The following is a 27,388-nucleotide window of genomic DNA, read 5'->3' as shown; positions in this document are numbered from 1 at the left end:
CGAAACTAAAATAAAATTTAAAAAAATAAAATAAATGAAAATAAAATAAAATAAAATAAAATAAAATTCTATTTAATATTATTTCTATTTCATTTTATTTTATTTTATTTTATTTTTTTTTATTTTATTTTATTTTATCTAGCCAGAAAGACAGGTAGATAGAGCAAAAAAATTGTATTAAAATCTGGTATTTAGTTGTACTATAACACTTTCTGAACGATCATATTTTTTATAAAATAAAATAAAATAAAATAAAATAAAATAAAATAAAAATAAAATAATTAATGAAAAAACTATTTAATTATATGAAAAAATTATAAAAATCAAAACTTAAAAAAACAAAAACAACATAAAATCTATGTTTCTGTCTGTCTATGTCAGAAAAAAATATCTCAATAAAAAATCCTTTTAATACTTATTAGCTACAAGCCTCATTTTCACCCCTTTCATTGCCATTTAGAAAAGTCAAAATAAGTGCAAAAGATGCAAAACAAAAAAAAACAATAATGTGTAAAATACATGTGTGTTTTACCTCATAAACATTGAACTGGCTCTGTCCGCGAGACAGCTCTCTGTAGCTGGTGGTAAACTCCCCGATGAAATCATGACTGAAGAAAAATGAAAGCATTTATTTGACCGAAGAGCATTTAATGACCACTGCACGAGCACGCTGACAAGAAATGATTTTGGCTAATGGAAATTTGACTTGGACTTCTTACTGTTACTCTGGATAATTGATGCATTCGTAAACACAATATTTATTACCAACAAGGGGAACGAAGACAAGCCATGAAAAATAAAACGTACCTTCCGTCTCTGTCCCAGTCGTAAACATCAACCTTCACCGTTCTGGAGAGATTACAAACAAATCAAAGCGCACAGCAAGTCAATATCTAAAATTAAGCGCAGACAGCCTGAATTTTCTCAAAAGGTCAGAGTATGTCGGGCAGCCTGGTGAGTCCACAGAGCCGGCCCAAAATAAAGCCCGCGTCCTGGCTCCGGCTGACTGCTGGGATTATTGGGACTGCCACAGTCACACAGCTGCTTTAAACACCTCAGACACCAGTGCACAAGATTGAGGGGATTTAACGGTGTGAGAAAAAAATCTAGTCCTTTCAAAATATCACAAATATTTTGGAGAAAAATACAAATGCACTGGCTGTCAGAATGCACACAAGAATCTAATACATGGTTCAACTCTGCATCTTTACCAAATTGAATTTCAGTCACAATTTGCAATGAGGTTTCATTAGTTAATGTTAATTAATGTATTGACTATTATGAACAATACATTTACTAGAGTATTAACACATGTTAGTTCATGAAAATACAGTTGTTCATTAATAGTTTGTGTTAATTCACTAATGTTGCATTAAATAATGTTAACAAGCATGAATTTGGATCTTACTAATGCGTTGGTAAATTGTGAACTTTGATTTGATTATATTATATACTGTGAATGTCAATGTCAATAGTCAACTATGGTTTTCAGCGTTCTTTAAAATATCTTCTGTTGTGAAACTCGTAAAGGTTTGAAACCACTTGAGTTGAATAAATAATTAGTAAATATTCATTTTTGTGTGAACTATCCATTGAAGAGATTTTAGAATTAAATAACCATTTAAATAAATTAACTATTTAACTAATGGTCCAAATAAATAATTATTATTTAAGTAAACATATCTTTTAGTGCTGGGCAAAAATTTATCATGATTATCTCACCAACCACTTTATTAGGTACCTTACTAGTACCGGGTTGGACCCACTTTTGCCTTCAGAACTCCCGTAATCCTTTGTAGCACAGATTCAACAAGGTACTGGAAATATTCCTCTGATATTTTGGTCCATATTGACATGATAGCATCACGCAGTTGCTGCAGATTTGTCGGCTGCACATCCATGATGCGAATCTCCCGTTCCATCACATCCCAAAAGTGCTCTGTTGGATTGAAGTCTGGTGACTGTGGAGGTCATTTGAGTACAGTGAACTCATGTTAAAGAAACCAGTCTGAGATGAATCGCGCCTTATGACATGGTGCGTTATCCTGCTTAAAGTAGCCTTTAGAAGATGGGTACGCTGTGATCATAAAGGGATGGACATGGTCAGCAACAATACACAGGTAGGCTGTCGTGTTGACACGATGCTCAATTGGTACTAAAGTGTGCCAAGAAAATATCCCCCACACCATTACACCACCAGCAGCAGCCTGAACCATTGATTCAAGGCAGGATGGATCTATGCTTTCATGTTGTTGATTCCAAATTCTGACCCTACCATCCGAATGTTGCAGCAGAAATCGAGACTCAGACCAGGCAACGTTTTTCAATCTTCTATTGTTTATTTGGTGAGTCTGTGCCAATTGTAACCTCAGTTTCCTGTTCTTAGCTGACAGGAGTGGCACCCGGTGTGGTCTTCTGCTGCTGTAGCTGATCCGCCTCAAGGTTTGATGTGTTGGAACCTGTATGGCCATTCTCCTCTGACCTTTGGCATCAAAAACGCATTTGTGCCCACAAAACTGCCACTCACTGGATATTTTCTCTTTTTCAGACTATTCTCTGTAAACCCTAGAGATGGTGGAGCGTGAAAATCCAGGTAGATCAGCTGTTTCTGAAATTCTCAGACCAGCCTGTCTGGCACCAACAACCATGCCACATTCAAAGTCACTTAAATCACCTTTCATCCCCATTCTGATGCTTAATTTGAACTGCAGCAGATCATCTTGACCATGTCTACATGCATTGAATTGCTGCCATGTGATTGGTTGATTAGAAATTTGCGTTAACAAGCAGTTAGATAGGTGTACCTAATACACCTGTACCTAATAAATTAGCCCGTGAGTATGTATACATATATATATATATATTGGGGGAAAAAAAATACAAGGGGGGCTAATAATTCTGACTTCAACTGTATATACACACACACACACACACACACACACACACACACACACACATATATATATATAAAGTGTAAACAAAAGTATATCAAACAATTTTGCGATCCAATTAGTAATTGGTATATTTTATTAATATACACTAAAATTTGTATTAGTAGTTTTAAGGGAGAGATGCAGCAAGGTTTATAAGATCCTCACCTGTCATAGTCTCCATTACAGAGCGCTCGCACCGGGATGGTGAAGGGCTGCCACGCGGGGTTCAAAGTATTCTTTATCACTTCTGTTTTGTGACAGATAGTGAACCTACAAAAGAGACAAATCAAAAAGGAAATCTCACTTAAGGGCTTGTTATGACACCTACATGCTTTTCTTTGAAGGAATATGCTTGAAAAAATGAACACCGACCCGTTACAGCACAATATCAATAAAAGTGGTTAACATCAAGAGCAGCTCATGGTGGGCATGAAGAGGCTCTTGGGTTTCAAACACTACCATAACACCCTCTCTCGGTCATTCGAGCTACACTTAGGGGTAATTGTACTGTATGCTTTATGGGATTTCATGTTCAGCTTGGAAATTTTAAAGGGATAGTTCATCCCAAAACGAATACGTCTGTCATCATTTACTCACCTTCCAATTGTTTCAAACATAAAACAAAACAAAAACAAAGAGCAAGAAAAATATTGAGTGCCAAATCACTGATGTTGACCATTAATTGTATTTTTTTCCTACTGTGAATGTCAGTGGTAATAATCAGATGTTTGGTTCGCAACATTTTTCTAAATGGCTTCTTTTTGTGTTACAAAGACGAAACTTATACAGGTTTAGAGAGTGAGTAAATGATGACAGAATTTTCATGTTGGGTTGAATAGTTAACACCATATATTAACCAGGCACAAATATATATATATTATATTTACCATGAATAAAACCTCGCAAACAAGTCAATCAACACAGTTTTGAACTGGGCTTTCAGCAAATAAATAAGCTTTATAATAAACCTCAACAAATGTGACTGTGATTTTCTTGCTGCAAACAAGAACCGTGAACAATCAATAAAAAGAAAACACTTACTGTACCATGTCTCAACCTGTTGCAAACCCATAGGACTTGCATGAGGAGTTTCTGTAGCTGCATTAAAGATTCAGATACCCAAAACTTAAAGTGATAGGTCACCCAAAAATAAAAATACTCACTATCTGCTCACTCTCAAGTGGTTTTAAAGAATTATGAGTTTCTTTATTCTGTTAAACCAAAAATTTTGAAGAAAGCTGCCAAAAAAGTTGACTTCCATAGGAAAATCAAATACTATGGAAGTCAATGGTTACAGGTTTCCAGCTTTCTTCAAAATATCTTCTTTGAGAACAAGCAAAACAGCTCTAAAACAAGTAAGGGTTGAGTAAATAATGACTGAATTTTCTGTTCTAAATACATTGCTTCGGATTTGTTTTGTTGCACGTTTCAGATGACAAATCCACTAGAGGGCGCTGTCTACATTTAATAAGCTGAAATATGTCATATAAAGCAGTGGTCCTCAACCACTGAGCTGCAGACCAGTACCGGTCTGTGGATCAATTGGTACCAGGCCACACCAGAAATCATTAATTATATCTGTTTTATTTATTATGTGAGTCTGAACAAACTTTTATTCTGAAATTTTTTTATTTAGAAAAATGACCGTATTCTCTCACTTACATCTCAGTCACTTCAGCGCCCAAATTTAACCCACAAGCAGCAAAATGAGTAAGAAACAGACGTCTTCTTTGCTAAGGAGAAATGGCCCTGTGAAGGACCCGCGAACAAATCATGTCTGTGCAAGAACTCAACAGCTGGAGATCACAAATGACGGTGGCCTTTTAGGGACCATATAGCGCATCTTTTCTAGAGTTCACGCAAGTTTGTTTTTTCCAATGGAGGTGTGCGGCGTGATGCACTCATGCCCTTCAGACACACCCAGCTAAATGAATGCCACAACAAGAACTGACCGATCAGCTTCATACTTTGTATAGATTATACACATTTCGCTAGCCAACCAACGGAACCACCACCACAATCAATATTTCCCTTCCCCCCTGGTCACAGGTTAAAATTGTCAAAGCACTGGTCCACTGTGATATAAAGGTTGAGGACTTAAAGCACATTTTGTTGTAAAATTCAGATACACTTCCTTTTGCACGAATCACATTCATTCTAGTTTCTTCTCTTCAGTGTCACTGTGGGCACACATTAATGAGATGTGCGCAAATGTGCCCTATACTGACACTGAGGAGAAGAAACTGTTGAATAAAGTCATTATTTTTATATTATGTGCCCACAAAAGAATTCTTACATTGAGATTGAACCACTGAAAGCATATTGAAAGCCTGAAAGCCTGTTTTGAGGATTTTTTATTTTTTGGGTGTTTTTGACAAATACCAAATTTAAAAAATAAAGATATAAAATTATATGGACAGGCCAAGATCATTGCTGTTTATGGAGGATAAGGGAGCTTCCACATTTTATCTAAGGTAGGGTGCTCAAACTTTTTCTCATGAAGGGCCAAAAACCAAACTTGATTGAGGGTTGTGAGCTGAAGGTAAATGTACCAAACATTACAATAATGTTCCCATGAGTCGCTTCCTAACATTCAAAAGTAACTGCAAAATAGTGCTTTTAATTATCAAAGATATTCACCCCAACCACCTCCCCATCAATCTCCCTCTCTTCTCAAATGGGATGGTGGGCCAAATTAAAGGTTAGTAAAAGCTAACTTTGTACCGCTGGCCCTTGTTTGGGCATCTCTGATCTAAGGGATGGGGCACACCAAGCCGATGGTAAGCAGTAGAGCTTTGTCTGTTTGTCAGTCAGGGTCAGTCTGGGATGCATTTCCCAAACAACGACATAAAACCACTTGGTAATACATTATTGTTAAGGCAATAATGCAATAATGCATAATAAAGGCAGTTTATTATGAAAAGAAAAAAATCCTACATAATAATAATAATAATAATAATAATAATAATAATAATAATAATAATAATAATAATAATAATAATAATAATAATAATAATAATAATAATAAATATTATTATTCAGTAGAATATTGTTTATTTATTTTTTTTTAAGTCTACTTTTACAATTTGACCCATTTTAACCACTGCAGAAATGTTCTAACCAACAGGCCCATGTCATATACAGTACAGATACATTTCTTAATAGATAACCTACTAGAAATTAAAACCATTACCGTATGTTATATATTTTTAAATTCCATTTTTAAATAATAGGTCACCTATAGCTTTCGTCATGAGACATGGCATTCATAAAATAACATGGCATAAAAGTTTTCAGAGTGCATTAAGAAAGGAGCGCAATTGTCAATATGAAGAAGGCATAGGGAATAGAACACAGCCAGGAACTATGTTGCTAACTGCAGAGGTGTGGTTGCAAGCGTACAAATTTGCACTGCAGTTTGCGAATGTTCGTTGGAACGATGGATTTGGGAAATGACAAATCAACAAAATATGTTTGTAATGACGCAACTCGCGACTTTAGTTGGCTAACCACGGTTTTCGGAAGCGCACTCATGACAAGTTGGTTCGGTGTGTTTCACATCAAATTTCACATCACATCACATTGGATCAAGTTGGCCCGATTCAGCTTGTAGAACCGGTGTCGGCCATTGGCTGAAGAGAGCACTCTGATTGGTTATTGATCAAAAAGTAAACAATTCAATTAAAGAACAAACACAAAGAAGGTGACTGTAATTTTGCTACATTTCTCAAATATTTGTAAATGATTTGGATTATTAGAATATCAGACAAATACTGTGCTTAAATTACTTCATTTACTCAAATGGATTAAGTTCACAGTACTCATTAGGATTAGTTTTTGAACTCAAATGGTTTGAGCTATCTTAATTTATGTTGCATAGATGAAGAAAAGTCTCAGGGTTTTGGAATGACATGAGGGTAAGTACAGTAATCAATAACAGAGTTTTTATTTTTGGGAGAGCCAACCCTTCAAAAAAAATAAAAATTTGGGTTACCTGAAAAAAGTTGCCTGTTGCATCATGCCTGGTTAGGGCACATGGTTAAGATGATTAATTTCCATTAATAACAGCAAGCAATAAGAAGACTTATAACCCTCATACTCACGTGCCATCTTCATTGCTGCGGTAAAACACCAGAAAGGGATCAGACTTCCCAAAGAAATCCTTCTTATCCAGCTTGTTAGCGCACAGCTGCATGGTTGCAATGTCCTGATATAAAACACTTTGATTACTTGAGGACAAATGGGAATAGAATATTCCTAGAGCTACCAAAAAACAAACAGCATGCGCAAACAAGCAAGCAAAGCACACGCTCCCCTAACTCCCGAGTCTTCAATACTTGCACTATCACATCCAACAATGCGTTTTAATCGCCGGCCTCTGTTAACATCTCAGGAGTTCAGGACACAACAAAGGCAAAAATACTAGGACAAGAAATCAATTCCACAGAGAGGACACACACTCGTGTTAGAGGAGAACGGCAATTGGCTCATACATATTAATGGCGAGCGGAGGTCTCTGGTGTTTAGCTATTTATTGGCGACGTTCTCTTCAGAATAGCCGATCTCTAGGGAGACCCTCAAGTCCGGGAGGGAAGTCGCACATGCAACAGATTTAATTGGGTCTTGATAGAGAGAGAACGTCTAGGGAGCACTCGAGGAACTACAGTGCGGGTGTCACAACGGACAGAAAGCTCATCTGCCTTTTAAAACGGCCTCCGTCTCTCTTGGGGAGGCTGAAGCTGTATTTGAGGTGAACTGTCACGGCTTTCTGCCAAACAGCCGCTGTAGCTACATGCGATTACAAGGACACAGAGGGACAAAATTGAATATATATACATAATCTGTGCCATCTGAAATAATATTTGTGAGCTTTATGGCCTGGCCCAAGGCACTGTGGTGGTCAGATTGTGAGTAGAATGATGGAAAAGTTTTTAAACCGGGTATTACTACACTTAACGGATTCTTGCAGATTTGCATTGATTGTCGTATGTCTGGAAGGTTGCAGGATTAAATGTGAGAGGGAGAATCTCACAAATTCCCCAATCCATGTCAAACGTTTTTGTTGCTCATTGAGGCAGTATTTTCACAACTATTAAACGCATTTACCCCACCAATCCTCTCCATAAATAAAGATCAACTGTCTACCACTCTAAAGCTTGGGGTCAGAAAAGTATTTGAGGATTTTTGAAACTACTCGACAATATTACATTTACTTGATTAAGAAGTAATAAAAGATGAATAACGTTTTATTCTTGTTTAAAATAAATTTATTTGAATATATCTTAAAGGGCTCCTACGATGACAATCATCTTTTGTTAGCTGTTTGGACAGATCTGTGTGTAGGTATAGTACGTCGACAGTCATATTGGGGTGTTATAAACACAAGAGGTCTCTTTTTAAATTTCCTGACGTTAAAATAGGATCCAAATCCCTCCCTTTTTGAGGCCCATCGCAACGTGAAGCAGGAGTCTCACCAAATGTATTGATAGACATGTATTAACATGTCTCTGTAGTAAGTGTATAATCATATCCTCAACATGTGCAAAGCAACTGGGATTAAGCAACTGTGTATGTGTGTGTTTGCACGCAAATTTTATAACAATAGTGTTTGTGACTCATCGTTGCAGAAAGGCTTGAATGAACTCCACAACAAATACATCAAATAACCATTGGGGAAGTTCTTACTGTTGTAAGAGAGATCTGCTTAATTCTTGTCTGTCACTGTGCTGTTTATCTACATGAAGGCTACACGCACTGACACACATGTGGGAACAGTAGGCAGGGAGAACCTGCTCATTTGCATTAAAGGCACAGGCAACAAAAACACACTTATCCACTAAAACTACAATATCAAAACAGCAAACATTTTCCAGATTTAAAAAGGTATAATAAATAATCTGATGGGTGTTTTGAGCTGAAACTTTACAGACACATTCTGGAGACACAAGAGACTTATATTAAATCTTGAAAGAAGGGTAAAATAGTGTCCTTTAATTATTATTGTCTTCTGTCAAACAGCACAGATACGTTTTTTTTTTTTCATCAATGTTGAGAAATGTTTAAAATGAGCTTAATACATTTTTAGAAACCTTTAAATATTTCTTAAGGATTATTTGATGAACAGCATATAATTGTTAATCTATGTAATGTAAGAATTTAAAAAAAGGAGTAACACTTCTTCACCAGGAGTAACACCATCCTCAGTATAATGGATTATTACCTGCCTATTATTAAGATATTGTCTCTTTATTTGCACTTATAAAGTACATTTTCTACATTACTACTCAATACCTAAATCTTAGTAACTATTAATAAGCAGCAAATAGGACTTTTATTGAGCTAAAAGTCATGTTTATTCCAAAAACTGTACCTTGAAATATAGATTGACCCAAAAAAGTCTTACTGACCTCAAACGTTTAAAATGATAGCATATAAACATACATGTCTGTAATTTTGCTTCACCATATCTTTTTTTCTATATGGTTTTAATTAATTTAACAGTAAATTAAAGCACTCTACTGTAGAGTATGGGGTGATCAGCAGCTCATTTGTATTTAAAGAGACAAAAACAGTGTGTTTTAATTTTTACCTCCAAAAAACTGTTGTAATAAATGATCTGTGAGGTAATTTAAGATGAACCTTCTCCTAAAAGACTTGTAAACAGATCACAACAACACTCCTTTTCTTTATATTTAGATGGAAAAATTTATCGTCATGAAACAAAACCAGTGCTTGACAGCTTTCATAACATTCGCTGCAGAGCAACTATAGAGAGATCCATGATGGATTAACATAGTAAATCCAGATATTAATTCGCTTCTCCTGTCTCTCTCTCTACCTAATCTTAGCAATAAAAGAAAAAGCGTACTTCACCTCTGATATTTAAATACAATGCCTGAGGCAGTCAGCTTGATGAAAGAACGTAGAGATTGTGTGTGTGCGTGTGTGTGTGCATAGTTTTACACTGACCCGGCAATTGCTGAGTTCCTCGGCTGTGAAGATAATGTTCCCGCATTTCTTCCCAGGAATGCCCCTTGAGAAAAGACAGATAAATGCTTTTAAACTTTCAATAAAATGTGGGGTAACGTTTTTTTAAAGACGACAGTTCAAGTCAACCCCTCATGAAGTTACACAGTTGTAAGTGCACTGCGAGCCCACTCAAAATCCGAACAAATAAGACGACTCCATTTTTGTGTGCTTTTCACAGGGTTGCTGAAGCACTTTTTTTGCTGCTAAGAGCTTTCTGCGGAACAATTCGATTGCACTAGCGGTAATGGTGGGCCACTTCAGCCGCTGAATAGCCCACATCGAACCCCTGAAAAGAACATGATTCACCTGAAAAGAGGGAAAGTGTAGGGAATGAGGGAGAAAAGGTGAGGAGGGTTAGCTGGAAAAAAAAGATTAAAGGCTGAGCACTGAAAGACGGAGGGAAAGGAGAGAGAGAGAAAAAAGGAGAGAGAGAGAGAGAGAGAGAGAGAGAGAGAGAAAGCAGTGAAAATTAAGTGATGGAACATTATAAACACAAAGAAAAATGCATATGGATGTTGGAAGTTTAGCTTGAATGATGTTCACTTGTCATTTGACCGACATGTTTAGGAGTTAAAATGTAGAGATTTTTTTGTCTATGATGAATTGATTGATTTGTAAAAAATACATCAAGTGGGTTTGGTAATCTTGACTGAATTCAATACTATAATTAAAGAAAAACATTTCTCTCTTTAAAATAAAATGTACTTAATCATCAATCAGAGAAAATCTCATGAACATTTTTGTTTTCATTCTAATTTTAGCTAAACTTTTTTCATATTTATTCATTTTATTTCATTTTTGTTTACATGTCATTGTTGATTGTTGATATGTCTATGTATATGTATTTGTGTGTTATAATATAATATATGTTTGTATATTATATATATATATATATATATATATATATATATATATATATATATATATATATATATATATATAAATATTGGGAAATACTAAACAGGACAACATACTAAAAAAGAAATTCAGTTAACATTTATTTGATATAATATATTAGTTATGCTTTTGGTTTGAATAAATTATAGCAAGTCTGATTGCAATTTCATTTGATAACAATAATTCCTGGGACCACAAAGCTGAATTTCTATTTCTATCTTAAAAACAGGAGAAATTCTACCCATAACAAACTAAACAAAACAAACTGTAATGTGTTTCCCAAACAATGATGTAACTCGTGGTCAAAATAACACCGTATAATGATTCGCTTGGGGAATAAACGATGCAGACTAATGTGTGTCCCAAATTCTGTTACAGATCCATCATTAGTTAATTAAAATGTTAAACTTCCGTAAGTTGGAAAAACATATTTCAATAAAGTCCACATTAACACTTTTTATGTAATAATTTATTATTATTACTATTATTTACAAATACACATATTTTCATGTATTTTTCATCTATAAAATGAGACCGGCTTTCACAAATGACATTTTACAGCAGTGTAATGTTTTTATTCAAATTAAATACAAAAATATTGACATTATACATAAACCACCGCAGAAATGCTGCAGAAATGTGCAGAACAGATTTGTTTTTATTAATTCATTCATTCATTCATTTTACTTTTTCTTAGTCCCTTATTTATCAGGGGTCGCCACAGCGGATTGAACCACCAACTATTCCAGCATAAGTCACACTCATACACTACGACCAATTTAGTTCATCCAATTCACCTATAGCGCATGTCTTTAGACAGTGGGGGAAACCAGAGCACCCGGAGGAAACCCACGGCAACACCGGTAGAACATGCAAACTCCACACAGAAATGCCAACTGACCCAGCCGGGACTCGAACCCAGCCCAGTCGTTGACAGCGACCTTCTTGCTGCGAGGCGACAGTGCTAACCACTGAGCAACCGTGCCACCCAATTTGTTTTTAATACAAGTTAAAACCAACTTAAAGTGATGTTTTGTAAACAAATTTCGGGAGGAGCACGCGCGGAAGGTTCAGTATCAAATACGTCATTGACAATTGTTCTATTATCCAATCAGTTCTTGACCAAACCCCTATATATACCAAAGCTGTCTTACCTGCAGCATCTCACGACTATAGCATCCCTCCACCACCCCGACACCTCACCTCTTAAGCATTACAATCCCGGGGGGAGCGTTCTAGGGCCGAGCTAGATACTTCACTCGAATCCCAATTCCTCTCTGTTTCCTGATAAAGGGAATAACTCGAGTTGGGGTGTCTGCTCGAGCTCAGAGCCCTCTCTCCGGACAGCACGCCAAATACGCTTTATTCTGAAACGATTGCAAGTGTGAACTCGTGAAACATCTTTCAAAATCATTCAGAGTGGATGATAAGTAGGGCTTCTAACTACAGGTTTAGAGGTGTATGGTTCCAACCACACAAGTTTGTAGAGCTATTTGGCTGGCACTGTCACCTCACAGTAAGAAGGTCACTTGTTCTAATCCCAGCTGGGCCAGGCGTGGGTTTCCTCTGGGTGTTCTGCTTTCTCCCACAGTCCAAAGGCAAGTGATATATGTGAATTGAATAATCTAAATTGGCCATAGCAAATGAGTGTGTGTGAATGTGTAACTGCACAAGTGTTTCCTAGTACTGGATTGCGGCTGGAAAAGCATCCATTTTGTAAAACATATGCTGGAATAGTTGGCGGGTCATTCCGCTGTAGCAACCTCTGAAAAAGAGACTAAGCAGAAGGAAAATGAATGAATGAATGAATGATTGAATCACTAAACTATGCTCTAAACGACAGATCTCAGTTGGCTAACAACGGTTTCAGGAAACGTACCCCTGACTGATTTGTGAAAACCAAGCACTGAGAGATAAGTAACAGGCAAAAATCTAAAATCAACAGAAAAATCCACTTCAAAGATGCAGAGCGAGTTATTTCATTACACCTTGACCAAAGACAAACGTTTTTTCCCCTTTAGCATAACCTGAAGCAATGAATCATTCAAAAATAAGCCCGGGAACATCAATTAGGATGTCAGAAAGCCTCACTTTTGTTTTCATGCTGACTCTAAGTGAGGCTTATACACACAAAAAAACACATTCGACGGCATTTGCTGGAGTCAATTCAGCCTAAGATATTTGTCATAAAATTACAAAACGACATGATTGATTCCAGCTCCTAAGATTTGTCTCCATGGCCACTGACTTGCTTTCATCAATGTAAATCCCCATCCTAAGCGGCCTCACGCCATCTTGGCATTTGATTGGCTCAAATGGGATTCCTCTGGGAACGAATATCGGCACAAAAGCTGAATGGCAGGTTAGCCTGTAACTTTAGTAGAGCCTTTGACCCTCCATCTATTCACACACACACATACATATACGTGCATAAACTGCCAATGCTATGCACACATTCACCTGCTGACCACCTGCAAGGGGGAAATCCTGTTAAAGCCCAATGATGCCAGGCAGGAATTTGGAGTGAAGGACATCTAAGACAGGCAAGCGTCCCACCACGCTTCTCATCTCCCCCCTCCTGAGACACATGTCAGATCCAGACATGCAGGTAAGATTCACTGAGGCGGATCTGCCATGGAGAAGGCTAGAGGTGGCATGGAGGCTGGAAATGACTCTTTGCAGTGGGAAGTGTTTTATCGAGTTACCTTCAGCTGGATGAGCTGAAATGAACGCAATTATATCATCGTTTTTTTTTTAAAGCACATGGGTGGGTATTCCTTTCTTGCAAATGGCGCAATACAGGGAATTAATAAAGAATGCAAATGTTTCGTGATGGCGACTTTTATTATGTGCTATTTAAAGACATTTTATAAACACACACACAAATAAACTTTTTAGAGAGGTCTTGATTTTCATGTAAATTAATATTTTAATTTAATATTTTCATTTATTTTTTTCATAAAATAGATTTCTTTCGTCTTTATAATAACCTTTATTTAACCAGGTAAGTCAAATGAGAAACTGTTCTCATTTGCAATAACGACCTGGTCAAGAGGCAGCAACACAATCTCACGGCAATTCGTAACTTTTTGATTTAGTGGCTAATTCGTATGAATTCGTACGATCTAATTCGTACATTTTCGTACGATTTGCTCATCCCCCAATGACGGTTTGGTTTGGGGGTGGGGTTAGGTGCCACGCCTCCTTTTTAAAATCGTACAATTACGTACGACTTAACTCGTACGAATTCATACGAATTAGCCATTAAACTGACAAAACGTAAAATACTTACGTTTTGTCGTGAGATCAGGCTGGAGGCAACACAAAAAGCACATATGAATGAGCAGGGACACAATACAACAACAATTTCACAGATGCAGAACATAAACTAAAAACAAGCACAGTGATTTTAGGATTTTCATTTTAAGCGGGTTCAGCTCCTTATAAGGCAATATACAGTATATGCATCAGTTCAGTGAGGTTTGTGGTTTCGTCTTTGTTTTGTTTTGAAAGAAACTAATATATTTTCAGTAAGGATTCAGCTCATCAAAAGTGACAGCAAAGACTTTGGCTTTGATTTTTTTCATCAAAGACTCCTAATCAAACTCTTTGATGGTATTCAAAGAATAAAACAGCATAAAAATGCGATATGTACCTGTAACCCACAATATCCTATGGCCCTACATTATAAAAATCAAGGTCACGGCAATCCCAGTTCAGTAAAAATAGTTGGGATTGAACATATTTATAATTCTACAAGAGGAGGAGACAGGATAAAAAGATTAAAACAGAGATAGACTTTTTGGATCTATACGTTAAAAGCAACTAGATTCCCAGGTCTAAATGGTGAATTAGACTTTTCTTCATTTTTGTAAAACAGTTTATCCATAGATGATCCACAGATCTATAGATTATACGTGTATGTGAGTATATATATATATATATATATATATATATATATATATATATATATATATATATATATATATATATATATATATATATATATATATATATATATATATATATATATATATATATATATATATATATATATATATATGTATGTATGTGCACATGTAAATGTGTTCGGAAGTATGTACATGCCATGTTTAAGTGTTTTTTTGTATGTCTGTGCATGGTTTAAAGTTACCCTCTATCTATGCTGAATTAATGATGACAGTTGACTATGTTGGTTAAATTATTTGAGTGTTGTTGAGACGTTTGAATGAGTCATGTGACCATAGTACTCAAAAGAGACTCTAAACGCACCTGATCACTGTTACCCTGATGAAGGCAGATCCTTGCAGAAACGCGTAGGTTTCTTTTAAGATTAAGCCATGTGAATAAAGGCTTTTTAAATTTTCCACATTTTCCGAGTGCCTTGGACTAATTTCTGTTAAAAGAACAGCATTGTTTCAATGTTAATAACAGTGAAAAAGTCTTATTGACCAGAAAATCAGCATATTACATGGATTTTTGAAGGAGCCAGCAGTTTGACAGGATGACAAGAGACAGTTTCTATAGCAAGAGCAGCTGGCTGTTCTGAATTTCCAGAATATTGTATCTTTACAATGTCACTGACTCATTAAAGTCCCTCAAAATGGCTGGTCGTCCACAAAAGACAAGTGTCAGAATAATGCAGAGAATGCCTGCTGGAACAGATTTAAGATTTGTTTTTCAACATACAGTGTCTTGACATTTGAGAGAATTTGACCGGAAAGCCTCTGCAGTGACCAAACTTTCATCAGAAGTGAGACCTTAAAAACCTTTGCTGAAGAGCAAGAACTGCTCTAAAGTTCACTTCAGTGATGAAAGCCATTGGAAACATTATATTTTGCCACAAAACCGTGGAAAGACCGCAGTGTGTGCAGAATCAGTAAAGGTGGAGGAGGAAGTGTCATAGTTTGAGAAATGTTTTCTGCAGCAAGAGTTGAGCTTCTTATAAAAAAATAAATAAATAAATCTTGTCATGCGTATTTACAAAAAGAATCAGTTGGTGACATATCAAAACTAATTAATTGTCAAGTTAAATCTCTATACTCAGACACAAAATGCTAATTAATTGTCATCTTAAACCTTTAATTTTTGCCATATCCTTCAATCTACCAGGTTTTCTCTTTTCTCAGCAGGTTTTTAATCATTTAAAATATAGTATGATCACATATTCTTTTACATTTAATAAGCACAGGTCAGAATAAGTATGCAGTTTCATTTTTACATAAATATGTCTGCTCCACTGAATGAAAACGAAACATCATTTCATCCACATTTTGACTTATTCATACAAAAGGTCTTTGAAGCTTTAGACACTCTTTCTTCATTTAATATGCCTTCTATACATAGCTATAAAACTACAAGCACTATTACACTGTAAAAAGCTATGACAAAAAATCATGACAATGTTTTGTTGTTTAAACTTATTCCTTTTAAACCTATTTTAACACATTTAAAATCTGTTTTTAATTACTTCTACTCACTTATTCTTGTTGTAGCTTAGATTTTTATTCTTATTTATGTAAAGCCCTTTGATCACGGCGTATGAAATGTTTATGACAGATTTATGACAGGTTTTGTTGTCTTGAAAATGTCAAGTTGTCATGATGTACACTCACCAGCCACTGCATTAACTGCTCGTTAATGCAAATTTCTAATCAGCCAATCACATGGCAGCAAATCAATGCCTTTAGGCATGTTGACATGGTCAAGATGATCTGCTGCAGTTCAAACTGAGCATCAGAATGGGGAAGAAAGGTGATTTAAGTTACTTTGAACATGGCATGGTTGTTGGTGCCAGACGGGCTGGTCTGAGTATTTCAGAAACTGCTGATCTACAGGGATTTTCATGCTCCAACATCTCTAGGGTTTACAGAGAATGGTCTGAAAAAGAGAAAATATCCAGTGAGCGGCAGTTCTGTGGGTGCAAATGCCTTGTGGATGCCAGAGGTCAGAGGAGAATGGCCAGACTGGTTCAAGCTAATAGAAAGGCAACAGTAACTCAAATAACCACTTGTTACAACCAAGGTATGAAGAAGAGCATCTCTGAATGCACACCACGTCCAACCTTGAGGCTGATGGGCTACAGCAGCAGAGGACCACACCGCACAGGATCACACAGCTAAGAACAGGAAACTGAGGCTACAGTTCGCACAGGCTCACCAAAATTGGACAACAGAAGATTGGAAAAACGTTGCCTAGTCAGATGAGTCTCAATTTCTGCTGCAACATTCGTGGCGTCTACAACATGAAAGCATGAATCCATCCTGCCTTGTATCATATGGTTCAGGCTGGTGGTGGTGGTGGATTGTGTGGGGGATATTATCTTGGCACACTTAGAGCCCATTAGTACAAATTAAGCATCATGTCAAGGTCACAACCTGAGTATTGTTGCTGACCATGTCCATCCCATTTGTCCATCCACAGTGTACCCATCTTCTGATGGCTACTTACAGAAAGATAACGTGCCATGTCATAAGGCGCACATCCTGTTAGACTGGTTTCCTGAACATGACAATGAGTTCACGGTACTCAAAGGGCCTCCACAGCCACCAGATCTCAATCGCATAGAGCACCTTTGGGATGTGGTGGAATGGGAGATTCGCATCATGAATGTGCAGCCGACAAATCTGCAGCAACTGCGTGATGCTATCATGTCAATATGGACCAAAGTCTCTGAGGAATATTTCCAGTACCTTGTTGAATCTATGCCAGGAAGGATTAAGGCAGTTCTGAAGGCAAAAAGGGGTCCAACCTGGTACTAGTAAGGTGTACCTAATAAAGTGGCCGGTGAATGTATTTGTTTGTCAAGTTGTTATTAAAAAAGACATCTTAAACAATGGCAAATGACATTGAATACTATCGGAGTCATTGGTGCCGATGGCATAGTGGTTAGTGCGTCGACACATGGCAGTGTTCATGGCGATCTGAGTTCGATTCCCACCTTGAGATCCTATGCCGATCCTCTCGCTCTCTCTGCTTCCCACACTTTCCTGTCTATATTCTATAGCCATATCATTTAAAGGAAAAAAAAAACAAAAAAATTATAATAAAAATAACACTATGGAAGTCAAAGGTTTCCAGCCTTCTTCAAAATATCCTCTTTTGTGAGGAATGAGACACAGAATAAAAAAAAACTCTAACTAATTTGGAAAGAAAATAATAGTCAGGTTTTCATTTCTGGGTGAACTATCCCTTTAATTTCATTCAACTAAAACCTTTTAAGGCAGCAATGTTTTTTACAGTGTACAATCAGCCATTCTATGACACCAAATATCAACCTCATTTTAAAAAGCAATATCAAAAAGAAAGAAAAAACTTCATATAATAACCCCAGACCACCAATGCAACATCCCGAGCACTAGAATAAACAAAAGCAAGGGGGGGGTTGAGAGTCCAAGGACACCACTAGTGGATTTCTCGCTGTCCGACAACAAAGCCAGAGCAGCAGAAGAGTTCGGTGTGTCTACAGAGTTCACGTCTTGCTCCAGGCATCAACTCATCATTGCTCAAGGTCACACGTGGCTCATCAGAACCACAGACTCTCTCATTACTCACTACCAGCCAATGTAGAACTCAAGACAGCTGTCAGTGTCACTAACTCTCCGCATTCACTTTCCCGCTGCTATGGAAACAACTTATAAAGGTGAGCCGAGGAGGTTTTTTCAATCCCAACTTGTGCTGCGAACGAGGGCTTTATCACTGCTGGCTCACACAAAAGAACAGGAAGAGCCACGAGTGGAAGTCAGACTGGAGACTGCGGAAAGAAAAACAATGAAACGTACAAAAAACGAAAAGTTTGAAAAACTACTGACTGACGGGAGAGAAATGAACGACGAATGGAAGGAAAATTAATAACATTTATGAATGACATTTAACGTTTCAAGAAGAAATATCTTTGGATTAAGAGTTATTGCACTCAAATACCTCACATTTTCAAGACATCATAGTGAAAAAATGCAGTTTTTTAAGCTGAGATTTAAAAATAATGTGATTTTGGCTGCTATTTAAGACTTTTTTATAATAATGTAAAGAAAACTTGACAAATACACGCGTAAGTGTATCTTTTGTTGCATTATACTAGTTAATCAATAAATAGATGTAGATAAATTATTTCAACTATTTGAATTATTTCAATTATACATATATATACTCACCGGCCTGCCCAACTGCTTGTTAACGCACATTTTTAATCAGCCAATCACATGGCAGCAACTCAATGCATTTAGGCATGTTGACATGTCAACATGATCTGCTGCAGTTTAAATCAAGCATCAGAATAGGAAGAAAGGTGATTTAAGTGACTTTGAACGTGGCATGGTTGTTGGTGCAAGACGGTAATTCAGAAACTGCTGATCTACTAGGATTTTCACGCACAACCATCTCTAGGGTTTACAGAGAATAGTCTAAAAAAGAGAAAATATCCAGTGAGTGGCAGTTCTGCGGGCACAGATGCCTTGTTGATGCCAGAGGTTAGAGGAGAATGGCCAGACTGTTCGAGCAGATAGAAAGGCAACAGTAACTCAAATTACCACTCGTTACAACCGAGGTATGAAGAAGAGCACCTCTAAACGCACAACACGTCCAACTTTGAGGCGGATGTACAACAGTAGCAGAAGACCACACCGGGTACCACTCCTGTCAGCTAAGAACAGGAAACTGAGGCTACAATTGGCACAGGCTCACCAAAATTGGACAATAGAAGATTGGAAAAGCATTGCCTGGTCTGAAGTGTCTCGATTTCTGCTGCAACATTCAGATGATAGGGTCAGAACTTGGCATTTACAACATGAAAGCATGGAACTACCCTGCCCAACGGTTGAGGCTGCTGGTACTGACTGATTAGAATGAACATTTTATTATTATATATATACTTTATTATTATTATATATATATTTTATTATTATTATTATATATATTTTTTATTATTATTAATATATATATATATATATATATATATATATATATATATATATATATATATATATATATATATATATATATATATATATATATTTATTTATTTATTTATTTATTTTTATTTTTTTATTTTTTTTTAAATATTAAATATTTTTGGACCATTTGGAGTTAATTTATCACCATTTGGGAAGATTTTTCTAAACAAATATTACATTTGAATACTAAAGTATCAGTTTATTTAATTTATGTTTAATGAGGACTTTATTTTTATAATGAAACATTTTTTTTTAAATTAAGCCTTGTTTTTATAGTATTTCCGAAGACCTTTATTATGCTATTTCACTGAAAGCTAATGCATAATGTCCTTGGTTTTGTTTTTTTTAGATGAAGACATTTAAAATGTGCACAAATAACACAATTATATAAGAAAAGGAATTTATGCAGAGCACAGAGTGAACAAAAACACATAAATATAGCAGGATGCCTAATTTATTATAGAGAATGCACATACTGTATACCAGGGGTGATCCTGGAGGGCCACAGCCCTGCACAGTTTAGTTCCAACCCTGCTTCAACACACTTACCTGTAGGTTTCAAACAAGCCTGAAGGACTCAATTAGATTGATCAGGTGTGTCTAATTAGGGTTGGAACTAAACTGTGCAGAGCTGCTGACCCTACAGGAACTGACTTTGACACCTGTGCTGTATACAGTCAAGTCATTTGGTTACTGCATTTATTGAACATTTTATTTAAAAACAATTGATTAATTACCTTTTTTTCAACCTGTTCAGATATTTTTTAGATTTACTGTAGGGGTAGAATTGTTGTAATTTACCCACATTGAAGGGCTTTCAAACATGAACCGTCTTTTTAAGTTCATGCCACAGCATCTCATTTGGATACAGGTCAGGACTTTGGCTAGGCCATTCCAAAGTCTACATTTAGTGTTTTTTTCAGACATTCAGAAGTGGACTTGCTTATGTGCCTTGTATTATTCATCGGAAATGACACAGGCTTCTCCCAAAAGATAGCGAGACGATATACAAGAGGCATCAATGTGAAAAAAAATATTTCTCAGCTTTTATATATCTAATTTTATTTGTTTAAAGTTTGTGTTAAAAACTTACCTGCAGGTTTCAAACAAGCCTGAAGAACTCAAATAGTTTGATCAGGTGTGTTTAATTAGGGTTGGAACTAAACTGTGCAGAGCTGCGGCCCTCCAGCAACTTTGAGTTTGACACTTGTGCTATGTACTGTCAAGTGTCCATTTGGTTGCATTTATTGGATGTTTTATTTCTTAAAAAAATGATTAATTCCATTTTTTCCAAACTGTTCATGCTATTTTTAGATTTACTGTAGGGGTGGGTTTATGTCTTTACAAATATTATTGAGGTAAATAAGTATTAATGACACTGTTAAAAAATCTATAACACAATTATATTGGGTCTCATGACAGTCATGTTTATGACAGATTTATGACAGGTTTTGATGTCTTGAAAATGTCAAGTTGTCATTTAAATAAATATTATAAATAAATAAATATTATAATCATATTAAACATTAATAGTCAAATATCAATTTATTTAAATAAGGACATTGTTTTTTTAATCCATGTTTATTAATTAATCACTCCATTTAGGGGCAGCAAATAGAGATATTTAGCAAAATTTGAATAGTGTTTTTTATTTTTATTATTAAAATTATAAATATGGCTGCTTTAATATTCAAATATTTTTTCTCATTTGTGCATATCTGTACTTCATGGAGTGATAAAAAGAGATTACCCCTGTAAAATCCTTTGATAAATATATCGAAAAATTTTAACTTTTTTGTGGTAGAAGTGTATGCAAATCAGCCCATGTTTTATTAAACAAGCCTCGTTTGCATATTTAAACATCATACATTATAATACAAAAATAAACGCTCGCAATTCCTAAATGTAATCAGTCAATTAACTATTAGTTCATTTCCCCAAATATTCGCCTGCATTGTCTTGCCTTAAAGTGCATTGCGGTATGTCTTAAACTATTGATGGTGGCAGGCGAGGAACACACACTCCTCCAGCTGGGCTGTCACCTCTCTAACACGGCATATCTGACAGACAGAACAAAAGCATCTCGAGATTTGATCGGAGATCTTCAAACCCCCCCCCGCTTTACCGTGTCGATGCCAAAAACATCCTCCCTGCATGTTTAATCAGGGTCTTCAGCAGGAAGGATAAATCTGGCCCGCATTAGAGATGAGACTCTTACAGGACACACACATTCAACACGTCACGCATTGCTTCTTCAAAAGAAAGGGGAAAAAATTAAATCTGTTATTCAAATGAGTAAAATCCGACAAATGCGAAAGTGAACCCACTTGTTATTTGGATTCACATTTTACATGAACAGTGCTGCTGTTTGGTGGTAAAGTCTAGATAGGATACAGCTGCGGATACACACATAACACTGCATAACAATAATTAATATTTTTACAGTACTGGGAGGGTTGGAGTGGGGGTAGACGTTAATAAAATACAATTTATTGGGTAACTTAATAAATTACATAAATAATACTCGGTACAACTCCTGTTTTTACATTACTGTGACGGTTGGGTTTAGGGTTGGTATAGGGGTTAATAAAATACAATAAATGGGAAATTTAATAAATAATATAAATAATTGTCTTAACTTCCGGCTGCAACCACATCTGATCTAGCAACAACCCTGTTTGGCAAATGTAAGCAGTCTACAAATGTTAGTGAACAGCGATGTGGTGGCGCAGTGGGCAGCATGATCGCCTCACAGCAAGAAGGTCGCTGGTTCGAGCCTCGGTTGGGTCAGTTGGTTCGAGCCTTCTTTTTAAGGTCATGCCACAGCAACTCAATTGGATACAGGTTAGGACTTTGACTAGGCCACTCCAAAGTCTAAATTGTGTTTTTCTTCAGCCATTCAGTGCTTTGTATCATTGTCCAGCAGAAATGGATCGGAAATGACACAGGCTTCTTCCAAAAGATAACAAGATGATGAACACAAAGAAGCATCATTGTGGAATAAAATATTTCTCTGCTTTTTTTTACATTTGAACAAAAACGTAAAGTTAAAGTTTTTGTTCAAAAGTAAATTTCGTTTTGTTTTCGAAAACATTCAATGAGTTTATATAATTATATATAATAGAACACTAGACTCATAATTCAGTACGTACCTCGGTTTTGGGGCCACAGTTCGATATGGGTTCGGTACAACAAGACTAAGAACAAATCCGGTCCGAAGCAGGGCAAGGGTTGCTGCATAGCGAGGTTCTGTGTAACAAGTTGGCATGACAACAGCAACAACAGTGGAACTATTTCTGAGCGTCTTCAGATGCAAAGATGCATTCTTTGTGAATGGCTGCTAAGTTTGTGCACTGCTGTGGTCTCTTCTGCCTAACTCCAGTGACTGGACTGGCATATATGGACTGACTGTATTTGTTGTGTGAGCGCATGAACAAAACCATCACAACCACATCCGTGACACTTTGAGATGATTACATGTATCAATATATACCTTAATCTGCGTATTTTATTGTTTAATTTACATTTTAAACCAAAAGAAAATGAGCAACTAGTTAAAATAACTTGCATATAGTTTTGATATTTTTTAAAGGGGTGGTCCACAGTGTATTTTTAAGGCTTGGTTGTGTTTATAAGATACAAAGCGATGTGTACTCATGCTTCACTAGTAGAAAATCATGTTATTTGTTCATATATCTTACTTTGATTAAATACAGCTACACAGCTAACCTGAAAACGACTGTCATATTTCCTAGTTCCTCTGAAAGGCCTGTCCTCAAGAGGCTCTGATTGGTCTGCTAACATAATGTGCTATGATTCGCGATTGGCTACTAACGTCACGCCCCTACAAGCACACGCTTTTGCGCCATGTAAACAGTCCTGTCAGAGTAGCTATTAGCAGCATTAGCTGCCTGCATCAGACAGAAAAATGAGGAGCAAACAGTTGAACCTCATGCCTGCTCACTAAAATAAAATCTGACCAGTGTCTTTCACATATATTTGAAATAAGCCTCTTTGCTGCATGGGGTATGTGCATATGGTAATTGTGTGTAACCAGAAACCCTTGTGATCTCACTAGCCCGGATGTATTTTTTTGTAGTCCCCAAACTTTGTTCGCTGTGGGCTTTGCTAAGCTAACTCTGTAAAAAAAAAAAAAGTCTCCCTTTCCATTGAACTTTGAGCGTAATACATTCAGAGATGTTATGTTCACACATGAACTAAAGTTTAAAATATGATATCATAGTGGACCAACCCTTTAATATTAAGTAATTATTAATTATATTTATCATAGTTTATAGTTTACTATTATTATTATTATTAATTACAATATATCAATAAACATTTATTTCAGTGCAATATTAGAACAAGTATGTCGTTTCATCATTTTTACATAAGTTATGAGAAGCATTAAAGCAGCCACTTTAGATGGACTTGATACAACCTATTCTGTAGATTTTAGCACAGTATAATCAACAAATATTAAAACAATCTTTTAGCTTCAAAAACCATAACTTCTCAGAGCGGCTGTTTTAATGGGCAAAAATGAGTCAAATAAGTAATAGCACACTTCTCAAAGCTTCACAATCTGCGGTCGCATTAATCACCCAAACAGCACAGCACTTTTAATACTTCAAGTGATTGCTTTGTTCATAACATACAGTACCACTAATAATGCCCTGAACCATCAGCCTCTTTTAGAAAACTGATAAACTGTGATAAAACCACCGCAATGCACGTCCTCCTGGGGCTTATTGCTTTAATTTGTCAAACAGCTCTTCAACCGGCATGTAAATGTGAGAAAATCATGCGGCGCAGCTTTTGTTGTTCATGCAGATAAAATGGCATCATCAATATAATGGTGCCTCATAAAGGTGAATTACATGAATTTTAAAACACTGGAGCTGCTAAAAATACAGCGGGAGAGACCGACGCGGTGTGTTGCTGAAGTACGCCGCGGGTTCAGCCTGTAGAGAATGAGTAAGCCGGCCAATTAGGCCACGATGGTGGGGATTTTAGTGAGCATGCATTAACTGATCCGCTGTGTTCGGTCAGGGCAGGTTAATAGCTGTCAAAAATGCCCTGCTCCCAAACAGCACTCAAAACACAGATTGTTGAGCTGTATATCCCTGCAATTAAGCAGCGGATAATGTCTGTCGGAGAGGAATAGAAAATGCATGCTGTATCTGAAGTGGCACATCTAGATAAGGATGGCGATCATGTGACGCTTAACTCGATTATGCATAATGAATTTTAAAGGCCACACTGTGTTTACAGGACTGCTGGCTTTCAGAATGTACACACACACAAACTGTACACATAAGGTTTACAAGGGCTCTTCATAGGTGTAATGTATTTGATATTGTTTTGTAACTAGTTTAAATAAGTTTAACATGTTTTTTTTTCAGTTTGTTTGTTTTGTTTTGGATAATAATAAATAAATTAGTGTATTCACACTTGTATACTGTATATGGTTTATAAGGGCTCTGTAGGTGTAATGTAAAAAAACCTCTTATTATATAGCCTTACTCTACCCCAATTGATTTACATTAGTTTCTGGTTTTAAATTGAATCTTAATTTTAAAGCTTTAATAATTTGGAGTGACTAAGTCATCGATTAGTGAAATAGCTTAACAAAAGTTAATCAAAAATGGCTGAGAGTAAACACTTGTATATACACTCACTGACCACTTTATTAGGTACAACTTACTAGTACTGGGTTGGACACACTTTTGCCTTCAGAACTGCCTTAATCGTTCACGGCAAAGATTCAACAACGTGCTGCAAAAATTCCTCAGAGATTTTGATCCATATTGAGATGATAGAATTACGCAGTTGCAGCAGATTTGTTGGCTGCACATCCATGATGTGAATCTCCTGTTCCACCATATCCCAAAGGTGCTCTATTGGATTGAGTTCTGGTGACTGTGGAGGCCATTTGAGTACAGTGAACTCATTGTCATGTTCAGGAAACCAGTCTAACAGAATGTGCGCCTTATGACATGGCACGTTATCTTGCTGGAAGTATCCATCAGAAGATGGGTACACTGTGATCATAAAGGGATGGACATGGTCAGCAACAATACTCAGCTTTGGCGTTGACACCATGCTCAATTGGTACTAATGGGCCCAAAGTGTGCCAAGAAAATATCCCCCACACAATTACACCACCAGCAGCAGCCTGAACCATTGATACAAGGCAGGATGGATTCATACTTTAATGTTGTTGACGATGCCAAATTCTGACCCTACCATCTGAATGTTGCAGCTGAAATCGAGACTCATCAGACCAGGCAAAGTTTTTCCAATCTTCTATTGTCAAATTTTGGTGAGCCTGTGTGAATTGTAGCCTCAGTTATGCGGTGTGGTCTTCTGCTGCTGTAGCCCATCCGCCTCAAGGTTGGATGTGTTGTGCATTCAGAGATGCTCTTCTGCATACCTCAGTTCCAACGATTGGTTAATTGAGTTTCTGTTGCCTTTCGATCAGCTTGAACCAGTATGGCCATTCTCCTCTGACATCAACAAGGCATTTGTGCCCACAGAACTGCCGCTCACTGGATATTTTCTCTTTTTCAGACTATTCTCTGTAAACCCTAGAGATGGTTGTGTGTGAAAATCCAAGTCCATCGGCAGTTTTTGAAATACTCAGACCAGCTTGTCTAGCACCAACAACCATGCCACGTTCAAAGTCAGTTAAATCACCTTTCATCCCCATTCTGATGCTCAGTTTGAACTGCAGCAGATCGTCTTGACCATGTCAACATGCCTAAATGCACTGAGTTGCAGCCATGTGATTGGTTGATTAGAAATTTGCATTAACAAGCAGTTGGACAGGTGTATCTAAAAAAGTGGCCGGTGAGTGTATATACTGTATGGTTTATACATAATTATGTAGGCTATATATGTAGCTATATATATATATATATATATATATATATATATATATATATATATATATATATATATATATATATATATATATATATATATATATATATATATAGCTATATATATATATATATATGTATATATAATTATGTATTCTAATGCATGTCTGTGCGTACAACACGATTCCTTATCCACTAAAGAGAGAAAGTGAAAGTAAAGGCCGATTGGAGGAGGCTCATTCTCACGCTGCAGATGCTATGTTTAATTGTTTTCTCGCTAGTGAAGCATTCAGTTTTTCCTAAGAACCCGCCACTTACATAGCAGATGCACCATGGTACGACGCAACTGACCTTTAAAGGGAATGGGAGATGAGACTCTGATTGGTTTATTCTCAAAACACACCTATAACTCATTAAGAGAATAAGCACAACCCTGTTAGACCATGCGCCGCGTCACAAACCATATTTTTACCGTCCTTAAAATAGCAAAAGTGGATTCGGATACACGCTTAATGCTTTTGTGCCCTGCGCCTTAGACTTTGCACCTAGATTGCTATAATAAAGCCCATTTTCTTGTTTTAACAAATAATATGCCAAAATTAAGTGTGTTTCCTTAAAACAAGCAAAATAATCTCCCAATGTGGTAAGGGAGGTGGTAAGGGTGGTAATAATCTTATGTCAAAAGGAAAAACAA

At 36.5% G+C, this 27,388-nt stretch overlaps 1 protein-coding gene across 1 annotated transcript in view; it reads right to left on the bottom strand.

Moving 5' to 3' along the window:
- Positions 1-27,388, bottom strand: part of cpne9 (copine family member IX) — a 100,819-nt gene that overhangs the window by 23,492 nt on the left and 49,939 nt on the right. The window contains exons 7-11 of the mRNA XM_056449133.1: positions 9,903-9,966; positions 7,037-7,140; positions 3,099-3,203; positions 808-849; positions 533-608 (exon numbers count right to left, since the gene is read on the bottom strand). Coding sequence (XP_056305108.1) covers positions 533-608; positions 808-849; positions 3,099-3,203; positions 7,037-7,140; positions 9,903-9,966 — 391 coding nt within the window. The remainder of the gene's footprint in view (positions 1-532; positions 609-807; positions 850-3,098; positions 3,204-7,036; positions 7,141-9,902; positions 9,967-27,388) is intronic.

The sequence above is a fragment of the Danio aesculapii genome, chromosome 23, assembly GCF_903798145.1.
Source record: "Danio aesculapii chromosome 23, fDanAes4.1, whole genome shotgun sequence".
Taxonomy (NCBI): Eukaryota; Metazoa; Chordata; class Actinopteri; order Cypriniformes; family Danionidae; genus Danio; species Danio aesculapii.
The sequence above is the reverse complement of the archived record's forward strand: the minus strand, read 5'-3'. Positions and strand labels throughout refer to the sequence as shown.